General features: G+C 39.6%; 1 protein-coding gene across 2 annotated transcripts in view; it reads right to left on the bottom strand.

Moving 5' to 3' along the window:
- The window catches only part of PLCG2 (phospholipase C gamma 2), a 67604-nt gene that overhangs the window by 50202 nt on the left and 2395 nt on the right, over positions 1-15007 (bottom strand). For both annotated transcript variants that reach the window (XM_083749883.1, XM_083749882.1), the window contains exon 2: positions 7199-7426. In XM_083749883.1, coding sequence (XP_083606009.1) covers positions 7199-7394 — 196 coding nt within the window. In that variant the 5' untranslated portion in view covers positions 7395-7426. The remainder of the gene's footprint in view (positions 1-7198; positions 7427-15007) is intronic.

Here is a 15007-nt window from a genome sequence, read left to right as displayed (position 1 = left end):
TAGACAAGTTATGCCTCTACTAGTCTATTCTAAGTGGAGCTATCACCTGTGAGAGACTTCTCCACTATTACCTTTGATGCCTTTCCCAGCACTCTTTCTAACACACACTTCTTCTCCACCACACCATTTGATGCCAGGTGCCTGTGATAAGAGAGATGCAGGGAGCGAAGGCCATGAAGAGGGCTAAATCTGGAAAAGCATCCGAGGTGAATGAAATGTATGCTGATCCAGCCAACCACAAAGCAAAGAAGGTGTTAATGCCTGCCTCAGTGATCATGCAGCACCAGCAGGCAGAAATTGGCACAAAGGCATTCCCAAAGGCAGGAGGGACTGCCTCATTGAAAATGAAGCCCTTCTATCTGTGGATTCTGCAAGTACTTAAAAAAAATGCATGTCTTTAATTGATTAAACGGGTTTTAGTCAATTAATCATAACCCAAGTGCAAAAAAGGTAAAGGACTATGCATACAAGCATAAAAACCATTGCAGCTTCTGTACTAGGAGGAAGAAGCACTGAATCAAATAAGTGCAAGTTAACACTGCCATGAATCATCCATTAAGGCAGAAATAAAGAAGTGACGGTTCAGAAAAAGTGCTAGCTTTCTCCCTTTCTCATCAATTGCCTTGTTGAAGATCTTCAATCTAAGATAGAAGCATGCACCACTATCTAATTCAGGCATCCCCAAACTCGGCCCTCCAGCTGTTTTGGGATTACAACTCCCACCATCCCTAGCTAACAGGACCACGGATCAGGGATGATGGGAACTGTAGTCCCAAAACAGCAGGAGGGCCGAGTTTGGGGGTGCCTGATCTAATTTCTTTTCGTTCCTCTCTGTTGCTGTAGAAGCAGGCACATGTTAAGAATTTGGTGTGTGCCTCTCACTATCTTGCCTAGGAAGTTGCCTTTTACTGTGTCAGACCATAGGCCCATCCAGCTCTGTACTGTCTATACTGACTCAGAGTGGCTTCCCACTGTTTCAGGCAGGAGGACTTTCCACCCCTACCTGGCAATGCCAAGCACTGAAACAAAGATCATGATCAATGTGATCAAACTCCTGAAACACAGGAACCTACTTTCTACTGAATTTGACCATTGGTCCATCTTGCCCAGTATTGTTTACAATGACTGGCAGGGACTCTCCAGAGTTTCAGACAAGAGTCTTAGCCTGCCCTACTGGGAAATGCTGGACATTTAACTTGTAATCTGGGCTCCGCTAAGAGATGGGCATTCTATAAATATAATAAATACATAATAGTCTTCTGCATGCAGAGGGGGGCAATAAATCTCTTTTTCTTTCTTTTTTCTATCACCAAAACACAGCAAGTGCCTTGAGCCAAATCACAGAAAGTGTTTATTGTGTGCCTGCTTCTACTGCGAAAGTTCATTAGACTCCTGTTTCGATTTCATTTACACATCCGAGTTATATGAGTTGACTGCAAAAATAAGGAGCCTCTTTAAGGAAATTTCATACAGTTCGCTCATACAGCTCAGCTGAGGTATAAAAACAAACACAAAACAAACTTCATACTTTTCACTGTATTGATAGATCATGACAAATATTGCAAGCCCTAGAACAGGGCTCAAGCACAAAATCTGGTACTGGGCACAAAATTAATCATGTGAGAACTTCAGCTCTGTCTTAAAAAAAAAAAAAAGGTTTGTACTACTGTTTGTAAGCTTTGTAGGAGCAGCAGGTAGACTGCAGGAATGTTATACTATATGGTGCCATCTCACTTAGGCTACACAATGGAGTTTTCATCCTTCCCTTAAACAACACGAGAATTCCTACTTCACGACATAAGAAACAGCAGTCTTTCTCTGCTATGGCAACATACAGAGCATGAAGATGCATGCAGCCGGAGTGGAGTCAAGAAAATTGTAGTCATTTACCCTGTGAAGTACGTGGTCTAGTGATTTTGTGTCGACACACCCCACATTTAATTTTAGAAGAACATGAGGACTTATGAATGACTCCAATTCAAGCAAACAGCGGAAAGCACTTTCCCCGATACTTTGGACAGAAGGGGAAAATTCCCTCCTTGGGTAAACAATTTCAGTCACACATGGAGCACAAGTAAAATGTTTGTCCACACCATGGAAAAGACTTGAAATGGAAAGAAGGATGACATGGAGAATCTGCATGCCAGTCTGATACACCTGCAAGGAAACCTTTTAGCACACCAGTAAACATATCAGGGACTAGAGGTGAAATCATATGCTCAAATTATGCCAGCTGAAAAGTATTTGAGATCTGGTGCAGTCCCCCTGCACTAGTAAAGGACAATATCACCATCAGGGATCAATGCTGGCCATGGGAATAGCCAGGGTGGTGGTGGAAGGGAGAGGCAACCGCCCCCCTAAATCAATAACAATTAATAAAAATACATAACTAACTGAGGTTCTGCCCTCCCTCCACAAAAATCCTGGCTATGCCCATGATGCTGGCCTAAGATTATACCAACATATCCACACCATTGGTACAACTCCAACTGTCCAGAGACCAAAAATGGGCAATGGAAAGGCACCTTCACTCTGAATCCATAACTTTCCATGGTCTTGCTTACAGCCCATACCATAAAAGGAAGAGGTGGTGCAAGTAAAAAAAACAAACTCAACTGAAAGTCAAAACACATTGCTCACTCCACCTCCTACCACTCCATTGCAATGTTGTTAAGAAAACATTTGGTACGGGAGACAGGGAACATTGTACAAAGTGCCCTGCATGTGTACAACACATGCAGAAAAAAGCAATACACTAAAACTTACCTTATCAGACCCCTTACAGATATTCTGCCTTGGGTAAGATATACCCCCCAACATCCAACAGCAACTTCCATTCTACTGGCACAAGTGGAATGACAGAACAAAGCACAAGTAAAGCAGGAATACCATGCCTCTTTAGTATGGCCCTGCAAATGCCTCCCATCTCCTTCTTCCATGCCACCCTCCAGTACTGGCAACTCTGCCTTGTCTCAAGTGTGTTAAACAACCCTTCCTTGGTCACTAATTGTAGAGGTGTCTTTCACACAGGATATCCAAGAGTAAGTGAGAAGTGTGCAGGGGGCTGATAGCCATGAATCCCCACATGTAAGTAAGCCCTCCACATGCAAGTTCCCCTTCCCTCCCCTCCCCTGCCAAGCCAAACCAGGACAGGGGGGCAGAAAGAGAAAATGCATACAGCTGCAAATTAGCCATCCAAGAAGGAACTGTATTGAATTCTATGCATGACAGAATTTAAAGTCAACCATCCTGAAAGGAAGATACAGTAAGTTATTGCCCCCAAACCTTAAAGCAAAACAACAAGTATCAAAAGCCTTTTTGAATTGCAAAACTCAGGTCTCTCTCCCCACAACAACTGCTGCCATTCTAGCACATTTGCATCATATCACAAATGGCAGCTGCTTCTCAAAAGAAGTTTTACTAATTGTAACAAGTTTTTTGTTTATTTTTGTGCCTTGGTTTGTGAGAAGAAAAACACACAGGCTAAAATTTACAGAGAGCTAGTTGGTGCTCTGCCTCAAATAAAAAAACTGCAGGATCCAGCCCTATACTTGCGGCAGGAAGGAAAAACCACAAACTGGAATAGTGCACATTTAGCACATTTCTCACTGCCAGGCACACAGAATGCTAGTTCTTTGGAGACCATGCCTACAAGACTCTGAACATCTCAGGAAGAATCAGGCTGCAATCATGCACCCAGTTCCCAGAGCTTACTGAACTTATTGGGAATTTCTTTTTGAGCAACAATGTACAGGATTGTGCCTTTAGTGAAATGGCATCAATATATTGAGACGTAACTATCAATTTCTGTCCAATATTCATTTATTAGTGGTGTGCCAAACATCCTACACTAATAATGCTGATGCAAGCCATGATCAGCAAGTGGGAGAGACCTCTCTTGTGCTTATAAAGCTTCTTCATGACTAACTACGGAAGGAGATAATGCTCAATGTGCTTATGAAGCTCTGTTTACTACTTCTGGTACACATGCTAGGCCTTCTTTTCTTCTTCCCTTTTTCCTCGTCAACTCATCTATGTAATCTAGATAGGCATCTATATAATCTAAGCATCTAAAACTTGTGGGTTTGGCTTTTTTGCACAAAATGTTTTTACAAGGCAATCTTTCCAACTATAGTTATCCACTGTCATTAATTTATTGTTTCCCATGATGGACTCGATGGCCCTTGTGGTCTCTTCCAACTCTATGAGTCTATGATTTTGGAGTAGGTATCATTTAAAAGGGAATACTTAAAATTCCAAATTTCATAAATGTAAACTGAAAAAAATATATGGACATGTCCTCAGAAAGGAACGGTGCTTCCAAACAATAATGTTTTTAGAGTGACACTCTCAATGTTCTCTTACTGTAAGCTACAAAACTTTCCAAACTTGAACATGTACATTTTCTGTCATGTCAATTTTCACTTGCTTTTCACAGGGTAAAGAGTGGAAATTCCACATTAAAACACCTGGTGAGGAAGTGGCACAAAAAGTCTTACATCTTTCAACAAGTATACATCAAATATTCAACAAATTTTAAAATAAAACAACAGTTTTCCACATAAGCCTGCAATAGGTTTTGTTTGATCCCAGATCCCCAAGCAGGAATCATGAAGAAAAATTCAAAAAGGAAACAATATGCCAAACACAACCATTATTTCAAAAGGGAAGAACACAGCCACCTTTTTCTACCTTCATTAAGCAAATTGGATTTAATTCTTACTTGCACTTCAGCACATTTTTTAAAAATAGCTATTTTAACCTGCTGTTGAACAGACTGAACCTGCAGCTAAGGAATTTCCACCCTCATACTTGCTGTTAAACAGGCTGAACCACGAGGAGACTTATAAAAAAGAAGAAGAAAAGGATCTGGTTCAATGATCAATATCTTCTGAGAGATTAACTGTCAGAAAATATTGATCATTAACCACTCAATTTTCTAAAAAAACCTATTCATTAGAAATTACAACTCCCATGTAATACTTTAGTTAACAAAAACAAACAGGTACCAATGCCTTCATTCTATGATTATATAACCTTAACATAGCTTGAAATTTTATGTACTTATTGTTCACAGCTTCTGAAACCTTGATATTACAGTTATTGTTTAGTTAACTCCATCAATGTACATTGAACTTAACAGAGTAGTCCAAGTGACAGAAATAGGTTCCTTCCACCAGAAGTTTACAATCTACATTTTGAAAAGTGGGAGAGAAAACAGGGAGGGAAGGAGAGATACTGTGCTAATTGGAAATTGGTATGTACAAATGAAATTCCACATACTTAAGCTTAGTTCTGGTTCAATGTGAGGATTTGTGGTAGGTGATGGTAGCATAAAAAGCTTTTGAACACTGCAATCCCACAGAGGTTAATGGGGTGGATCCAATGTGGTACTGGAATGCATATTTAAAATCCTTTACGCAAGACGACAACATGCACATGAATCTGAAGGAGAGTTTTGCAAGTACAGGTGGGCAAGAAACTAAACACCTGTCCAGAAATCTTTCCAACAAAAGCTATTTCCCAACATAGTGTTTCACATATTTACATAATCTTAGATGCAGATGAAAATTTTATACCAGAAATAGCCCTGGGTGACACTTCTAGTTAGGCTTCTATTGTACTTTCCATGTTTTATATGTTTTTGCATTTCTTATTTTTAAATACTCCCACAGTGGGAGTCTTGTACTGAACTTGTTCCTCAGGTTAGTAGTTATTTTTAGATTGTAGAAAGATAACTTATTAATCCATGCAAAACAAAAGATTGATGTTTATATTTCATAAACAGCAGCTGAAATTAATTTCAATCTTCAGAAACAGAACTCCTATTAGCCATTTAAAGATGCAGTTACATTAGTGTCAAGGAAGTCTGGATCACACTATTCTTTATCACAACTAAAACTTCTACATAAAAAAACTTCAGTAAGAAAAAAAGCAGATCAAATTCTTTTTATTGTTATACTTTGAAATATGTTGACATTCTTCACCTTAGAAAAAGAAATCCACATGGATATGAAAAACTCATATACATGCAGTTGCACTCAATTAGGCTCAACAAACTATTGTGACACACCTACTGCTAGCTCTTGGTGCCACCTTTTTAAAAAACAAAAACAGCAACAGCAACCAATAATCATTTTCCTTCTCGCTTTACTTAGGCTGTGTATTTCACAAACTGGATGAAGGCTTGGTGCTTGAATCAATGTTTTAGTCTTTAAAGTACAACAATGCATTCATTTGTTTTTGCTGTAGCAAACTAACATGTCTAACTAAGTAAGTGTTGGAGTAAGATTCAGCTACCAATTACCGTATTTTTCACTCTATAGGGTGCACTGGCCCATAGGGCACACCTAGTTTTTTGGGGGGGGGGATAAAGAAAAAAATTATTTCCCCCCCCCCCAGGCATGGGGCTGGGGAAGCCCGAGCTTCCCCCAACCCCAGCCCCCAGAACAGGCTGCTATCCGCAAGCCTTCGGAGCCCGTCGGGAACTCCCGCCGCGTTCCGAAGGCTTGTGGATAGCTTCCTGAAGTCAGGCTTCAGCGAAAGCCTGCATTTGCTCCATAGGGCGCACACACATTTCCCCTTCATTTTTGGAGGGGGAAAAGTGCGTCTTATAGAGCGAAATAATACGGTAGTCAGTTTAGGAACAGGAGGGTGGGGGAACCTTGTCTTCCACCTCATGCAGCAAAATGTTTTGATCTGGCCCTGGTTTCTTAATTTAGACATCACAGCAACCACAGTTAAAACTTACTTAAACATGGTCAACACTGCAAGCAAGCCCCACTTTCCAATGAACGATCAGGAAGCATCTTTACCTGCCCTACATCTGATGCCACATATGGGGCAGGTGGATGTCGCCTGAGAAGTAACAGCCTCACTGGCCAAATTAAGATCCCTGTTGGCGTTAATTAGGCCCCCGGGTCAAAGATTCCTTGCTGCTGGCTTAAGTTAATGTGTATGTCCTAGGTCCATTCATCTACTAAGTCACAAGGGTTGAGTAAAAGGCCTGGAAGACAGCTGAAGGGTGGGGTCACTTTCAATCCCCTATACATGGACCTATACATGGTATACAGCGTTAAATGCTAAAGCAGTAAACATACACCATTTCTTCATTCCCATCAACACATCTAAGAAAATAGCAGGTCATGACAGGGTTAAATTCAATTATTTGCAATGACGACCATAAGCAGATACTCACAGAAACCTTCTATTTTGTCAGCTGTCTTGCTCCATGCCACCTGCCTAGTTTCCATAATAACTTGGATTGTCCTCCTCTCTGGACTACTCTTTTTGAGGCTGTACACTGTCATGACGGTGCCTAGCTCCAAGGTCCTTTTGATTTGACTCTTCTCATACTCAGGTAGCTCCCCATAGTCTATGCTTTTCTTGGACATTTTCAGGGCGAACGCAGCAAATCTTCAGTGGGCTGAAAAGGAAAAAGCAGAGGAAGAAAGATGTATCATTCTAAAATAGTTTTTTTTTTTTTTGTTAAAAGGAAACTTTTTGCAGCTTCCTTTTGAAGCAAAAGGAATTTCTAGAAGTGAAACTAGGCTAGCATGAATAACCACTCTTAGGGTCAAGGTACACAGATCTCCATTACCATCTGGTGAACTTTAACAAATATCCCTACCGCAATGAGGTGCATTTTAAAACAAACCAAATGTTGCAGAAGACAGGAATTAGCACTGTACTAGCCAACACAATACAATTAAGTACTGCTTATTAACAATGGTCGGGGTGGAGTAGCTTGAGCAGTTGGTATAGTATGATCTCACGCTATGGAAAACAAAGCAAGAATGCCTCTAGTTCGTCAATAAGGCATCACCATCAATTGTTTGTCCTTAATAGTATTGTGCAATGATTCGTAGAAGAATAGGGATTTTAGCTCCAACCCCTTGCCCAGATTATGTCTTGCGCTCCAGATGGCTTTCAATGTCTTAAGATCAAAATCCTGACAGTGGTTTGTTTCTGGATCAAAATCAGACACAAGGCAAGAGAATAACAGCCGCAATCCTAAACACACTTATCTGGGATTACATTTCACTGAACAAACAGGACTTTCTTCTGAGTAAACATGCACAGGATTAGGCTGTAAGTGACTGAGCTGAGAGCCAGGAAGTATCTGCCTCCAATCTCACCTCTGCCATTAATTCGATTGTTCTCCAAAGACAGGGCACTCTCTCTCAGTCTAATCACCTATTTCTCACTGTATGTAAGATGGAGGTCACTATTCTGACCTCCATCTTAAAAGAACACTGGCAAAAATTACTGAGACAATGTATACTGACTGCTTTTAATATTAGAAGGGCTATATAAACAAATAGTTTCTTATTATGTAAAAGATTTTCTTTCCCAAGGAAACAGTAGATATGGTCCAGTTTTATTAGATTTACTACCCACTTTTCTAATATAAAATAACCAAATAAATGTTAAACGCAAAACACCCAACACAAAAATGGCAGTGCTAAATCATTCATAGAAAATGCTATTATAAGCAGCTGTTCCTTCAAGCACATTATCGAAAGCTGGCTGCAATTTTTAACAATCTACCGAAACCATCTAAAAATGGAAAGAGAGGGAGTCTTACAGGTCTTCACTGCTATGATATCCCTGGTCACCAAAAAGTCCCTATCTCTTTTAATTTATGTAGCCTAAATCTAAAAATGAATGAATACCTAATTAGTCAGACTGGATATAAACAGTTCAGGCAGGTTCATGGTTATCACAGAAGCTACAAACTATCAAGCTGCACCAGGCATTAAGGCCTCAGTGTGAAGTCCACCAAAACAAGGTAAGCATTTGTAGGACTTCATCCTGCAATAACATAGAAACTGGAGAACCGTATTTGCATAAGCAGAATTTCCTTTTGGTAACACAAGGGGTTCTCTGTATCCAAGTCACCAAGTTAACTTGGGTTTGAATAGTAAAAACATCAACCCTACATAAACAAACATATATTTCAGTTGGGAGATTGGTGTCTCTCTAGGAGAGTGGCATACTCAGGCTCATCCCTCAAAAGTCATCATAAAATCATCTCAAACCATCTATAAATAAACAACATTAGTATATTCCAAGATATTGTACCAGACCTACCAATCTCTATTTTGACAATATCCCCACTAGCTTCATAGAATCACAGAACTGTAGAGTTGAAAGGGACCATGAGGATCATCTAGTCCAACCCCCACAATGCAGGAATCTTTCACCCAATGTGGGGCTTGAACCCACAACCCCGAGATCAGTACGGACTGAGCTATCCACCAATTTCAATTAAGCTTGCATGGGAAACAGTTACCGGTATATAATTAATTACCGGTATATAATAAATCTACCTCTTATATCAAGCAAACATCAAGCTCTTCAAATTAGCAATACCTACTTTAAGTAGCGATTACTGAAAATAGTAGTAAGAATCAAATAGTGATCAGGACTAAGATGTGTGAATGTATATCAATTCAGTGGGAAAACTGGTTCAACTCTACCCCTCCACACCATTTTCCTGATGAAAATCCCCAGCCCAGACTGAAGCTATTAATCCTCTGATGAGGAAAAAATACATGCATGTAGATGTTTTTCCTTATGGGAAATCATCAATTATGGGGAGGTCAATTTCCAATGGAGAAATACTGCTGGGAAATGGTTCCCCCCACCCTACCCCTAATTCTCATCTGCCCCCACATGCAGCTGTTGATCTGCAAAAGTATCAACAAATGGAGATGTAGCATTTCCAACATTATTTCTACTTTGGCCCTAACATGCATTTAAATGTAACCCATTCACTCAACTCAACGTAGCTGCAACATAGCTATTAACAGGAAAAGGACATGGTGCAAAGCTTGCTGCCAAGTGAAAGTGTATAAAGAGCAAGCAAATTCTTCTATAGCAGGTTTCGTACTCTGGATTAAATGAAGCATGTGGCATAGCATTACTGATTCATGGTTAAGACCAAGCTATATCATCCAGGCTGAAATCCTATACATTTACCCAGGAGTAAATCCAACTGAACTCAATTAGGCTTACATCTGAGTAGACGTGTATAGGATTGCATTCTTAATTGCAAGTGTTCTTTCAATGACTCAACCTTGCTTCTTGATTATTTCATGATTTTGGAAAGCATCTGGAAATGAAAAAGAACACATTTGCACTTCAATTGTGGCATACAGATAGGAAGAAAAAGGAAAAAAATAAGAATGGAATGGTAACATCAAAACAAGCCTTGTATTACAACCACCTTGAGGGTGAACTCTCCCCCCCCCCCCCATTTTTTACAACGAGGAACTGAAATGCAAAGTGATAGTGACATCAATTCCACTGCTGGGCTAACAAGACTTCCGATTCTTAAATTATAAATTTACTCATGCTCAGCTTAATATTCTGAATGTGCAGCAAGCTCTAATGAAGTGTCAGTGAAGTAGCAGCTGTAATCCATGGATTAAGTAGTAAAATATTGAAAAAGCATGGAACTAAGCTTCCCATTCCAGTATTTCAAACATGCTCTGTCAATCATGAATAAATGGTTACGCTACTTTAAAATGACAACCTGTTCAATTTAAGCCACAGTGCCATTAAATCCATATTTACTCAGGAGACAAAGTTCGCTGCATCCAGAAGGGCTTACTTCTGAGTAAAAAGGTATAAGATTTTGGACTTAGTTGGCATAGTAAAATATACCAGTTTGAAGTATTTCTTTATTTTGCCACACTCATACAATTGCAAAGTTGAAACTCAAACCTTGTTAATTATGGTCTCTCCTCTCCTGTTTTTTCTTACATGGCACAAATATTAGCAAGTCTGCTCTCCTTCATGAAAAACAGTAGGAAGAAAATAGCTATCAAGCTTTCCTCTGGAATCATACTATACATACCAACCAACAGCAGGACACAAAGAGGATTGGGAAAACGTCTTCAACCAAAGCCCAAAAAAACTTCAGCCAAAAACAACAGCATCTGCCTTATTGTTCTTTCCCCTCAGACTTTTTGCCCTCTACTTTTTATTACAAGCTTCTTGTTTCAGTTTCCTTGTTAATAACCAGGCCCCAATACCTGTTTTCCTTCTCATAGCCCTCATCTTCAGCTTAACTCCTTCCTTTTGCCTGTTAATAGTTAGAAATGTTTAAAGCACTATCTTGCTTTAGAAACACAAATATTTCACCCTTTTAATTTTTTCCTTATTCACTTTTTATTTTATTTATTTGTAAGTTTACAATATACCATATATCCGGTGTCTTATAGCAGTTGTGTATAACAAAGCAATCAATGCTACTTTGTTGTTGTTGTTTAGTCGTTTAGTTGTGCCCGACTCTTTGTGACCCCATGGACCAGAGCACGCTAGGCACTCCTGTCTTCCACTGCTTCCCGCAGTTTGGTCAAACTCATGTTCGTAGCTTCAAGAACACTGTCCAATGATACTTACATATATAGAAACATATGTGTTCAGATTCTCCAAGAATCAATAAAAAAGACCCTAGATTACACAAAAAAGGGTGGGGAAAAGAAGAAATCTGAAAAAGAAAAAAGGTGATAGAAAAAGAAGGTAAAAGCTAATGGAAGTATTTTACTCAATTTGCTCCTAACATAACATGTGGCTGAACTGCATCTTGTAGTTTATCATTCTAGAAGTGAATAAATTAACTGCAATTCCAATTTGTTCGATTTTTAAACTGTCCTTCATCTGTTAAGATTGCAGAGAAGTTTACAAAGGATACTTAAAATACATTTCAAAAACCATTTGAAACCTTAATCATAACTTTAAAACACTAGTCAAAATGCAACACTACAAAATACAACACTGCAGGTAGCATCAGTACATCTGGCCTAAAATGCATCTGTTTGCTGCTAAGACCTGAGTGGTCTTAATACACCATCAAAAATTCAGTGATGAGGGTTTTCCTATCCTGCAAGGATAGGAAATTCCACAGGCAAGGTGCCACCACTGAGAAGGTCTGATCCCCGTCACTGCACATTAGGCTTCCCTCATTGGCAGGATGACACAGTCCTCTACAGCAGATCTAAAAGCCTGGGCTAGCAGATGAAGAGAAAGGTGATGTTTTAAGCATTTCAGCCTCACAATTTATGGAATAATACCTTAACCCAGAGGTTTCATGTAGATGTTAAGAAACTCAGAGGTCAAGATGGAGCCCTGCAGGATTCCTGCAGCATAACTGCCAAGGGGCCAATCAGGGGGTCTCCCGATGCTAGTCTCCGGAAATGACCCTATATGGAAGAGTGAAAGCAGAGCCACCATAGCTCCATGACTCCCACTCCCAGCTGACAGAAGCATTCTAGGAAGATACCATCATCAAATATAACCAAAGCAACAGAGTTCAAGGAGAATTAACAGGGCTACATTCCTGACCCCTGTCTCCCAGTTTCAGTGACAAACTCAGGCCTAAAGCCAGACTGAAATGCTCCAGATAATCCTTTTTCTCCAAGTACACCAGAAGCTGTCTACCATCCTCTCAACCATCTTGCCCCCAAAATAGCTATGAGCAAATGGGTTGTAGTTGAAACACACCTCCAGGTCCAGGATGGGTTGCACTGCTACCTTTTTTAATTGCCTTGCAAAGCACAAAGTGAGAGGTATTTTGACATTTTAATTTTCACCTTGCTGACTGGTGGAAAAGGAAAATATGAACCAAACCTCAACAAATGCTATTCACAGTGTTCCACATCCTTACACTCAAATTCCCTGCAGGGAGCTTAAAAATGCTGCATTACCAAACACCATCTTAACAGAGGCTACTGGTACTGTTGATCTCTAGATGATGTGCAGTACACAGGCAAGGATTTCTGACTCTCAACTGTTTAACATGAACCCTGCGCCCTTGTCCAAATTAGATTGCTAAAATGAAGAAAGCCTGAGGGAACCATAATAAGAGTTTTGTGTGGAAGGACTGTGAGGGTAGCTCAGTTCTGGTACTTAGAACAGATCCCTGAATTCAGCAGCAGCTCAGAGCACTTAATTCTTCTTCTTTATTTTTATTTTAGTGTATATCCTGTGCACCGTACTCCAGTTGGTGAATCTTTGAGTCCCAGTAAAACACAAAAGTAGATCCAGCAAGCATGAAGTCTGCCCTCCCTGGTCCTGAGCTGCTGGAACAAATCATAATTACTCATTATGGCAGTTTCCTACACAGCAGACTTTATCCTTCAAAGTCAGAGGTTTTATGCCTATTTGTTTGCACAGCATGCCAGATAAATGTATTCAGCACCTGAAGTGATGCCTGCACTCTAAACCCCGGGCATATAACACATAATTGTTTGTGCAGAATTTCTTAGTTGAAAATAAAATATGGCATCAAAAAATAGATAAAACTAACAGGCACTGAAGAAGTGGCAGCAATACCAAGAAATGGAACAATGAGAAGCAATTACAGGCCAGCCAGAATAAAAATATAGAATTTTCTGTGGCTAAGACTTAACAAGAAGTAAAAATAGTCAGTGGTTATGTGGAAAGCCTCTGGATCTATGAATGTCAGGAATATTATTGTCTGAAACATTCTCAAAACCCTTCAGTGTGCATGACAAAAGGAGACAAACTAAATTATGAATCTTGAAATTCTGCAGGTAAAATATAATAGGTTTGATCCACCACTGGAATACTACATTGGCTTTTATTACAGTCTGCTCTAATTTACATTGGAACCTGGAAATATCATGCAGCTAGGGAGAGATTTCCCTAGATAATTACTGGAAGAGTTCTCAGTGGCCACAGCTGAGTTACACAACCATCTTCTCTGCCTAGCCTGCAAATAAAGTTAACTATCTGCAAAGGATGACAGATCAATTAACAAACTTGTGCAAGTGTGGATCAGATTAGTCTAAACAAATAATGTGAACTTCCAAAGAAGTAAGAAGTCAAAACCAGGGAAGTATGGTTAGTACACACTTCTTGCTGGCAAAAACCATCAAGTGAACACTGTCTTGAGTCCTTACTGAGAGGATTTGTGTGTGTGTGTAGTTAAACTGCCTCCCCTGTCTCTCAAGTCAGAAACCTCTAACCTATGCAAGGCCCAAACACCAATTTGAAAGCCAGTAGCTCAGCTGGAAGTTATACATCAGCAGTGAAACTGGATATGATGCATAAGCCCACAGGTAACTCAGATGAATTAGTAGTACCATGTAAAATTACCGGTAGGTCCTTGATATTTATTTGTACCAAGCCTAGAACATCAAAGCACCAGGGTTTGTACATGTGGGTTACCTAGCTACAATATAATAAATTAATCATACAACACATCTTGGCACGGGAAGTTCAGCATCAAAGGGTTCAGTCATGTATTGCTGCTATCCCAAAGTCTTGGGACCAGTGTTACAGGATGACCCATCAGATATTCTTTGTCATCTTGCAACTGCCTTAAAGGAAATTATTTACATATGCTTAGTTGGGCACTAAAACATGAAATCAAAAGCACAGGAAGCTCCCATCTGGCCATGCCCTTCAATGTGTAAGGTGTAATAATTTCTGAAGCTCTCCAGTTGTATTTTATTAAATAAAGGTTCGTTACCATCATTTGCACTCCTTTTCTTCTGATCAGCATGTTCTATGTCCTTGGACTTGTTGTGGACACGCAACTTTATACACACAACAACAACCATGTGAAATAAATGAAAATAAAACAGTATCTATAACCAGTTTCACTATTGTTTGAAACCCGCTATCCGCTCTGAGTAACTCAAAACCATATAATGAACATACACAGAGAGAATATGGTCCAGAAAGATCACTTTATCTATCTGATTTTATAACCCATGAGAATTCATGTTGAGCGACACAATTTGAGAACACACAGTTTTAGTCTACATTTTTTAAAGTGTACTACTACTAACATAAGAAGTTGCTTAACACAAGTACCCTAACGAATTGTCCAAAAGATGGAGAAAGTTTCATTGCTTTATCAGGCTTTAGGAAATGTAAAGAATAGACCTAAAGAACAGCAAGAAGAGAAAATTACAAATCCCCTTCTTGTTTGAACCTGGCATACATATGGTAAAACAGGCATCTTTGA

This window comes from Podarcis gaigeae (assembly GCF_964106915.1).
Source record: "Podarcis gaigeae genome assembly, chromosome: 8".
In the NCBI taxonomy this organism is placed as follows: domain Eukaryota; kingdom Metazoa; phylum Chordata; class Lepidosauria; order Squamata; family Lacertidae; genus Podarcis; species Podarcis gaigeae.
Note: the sequence above shows the minus strand (reverse complement) of the source record. Positions and strands in the feature narration are given on the sequence as shown.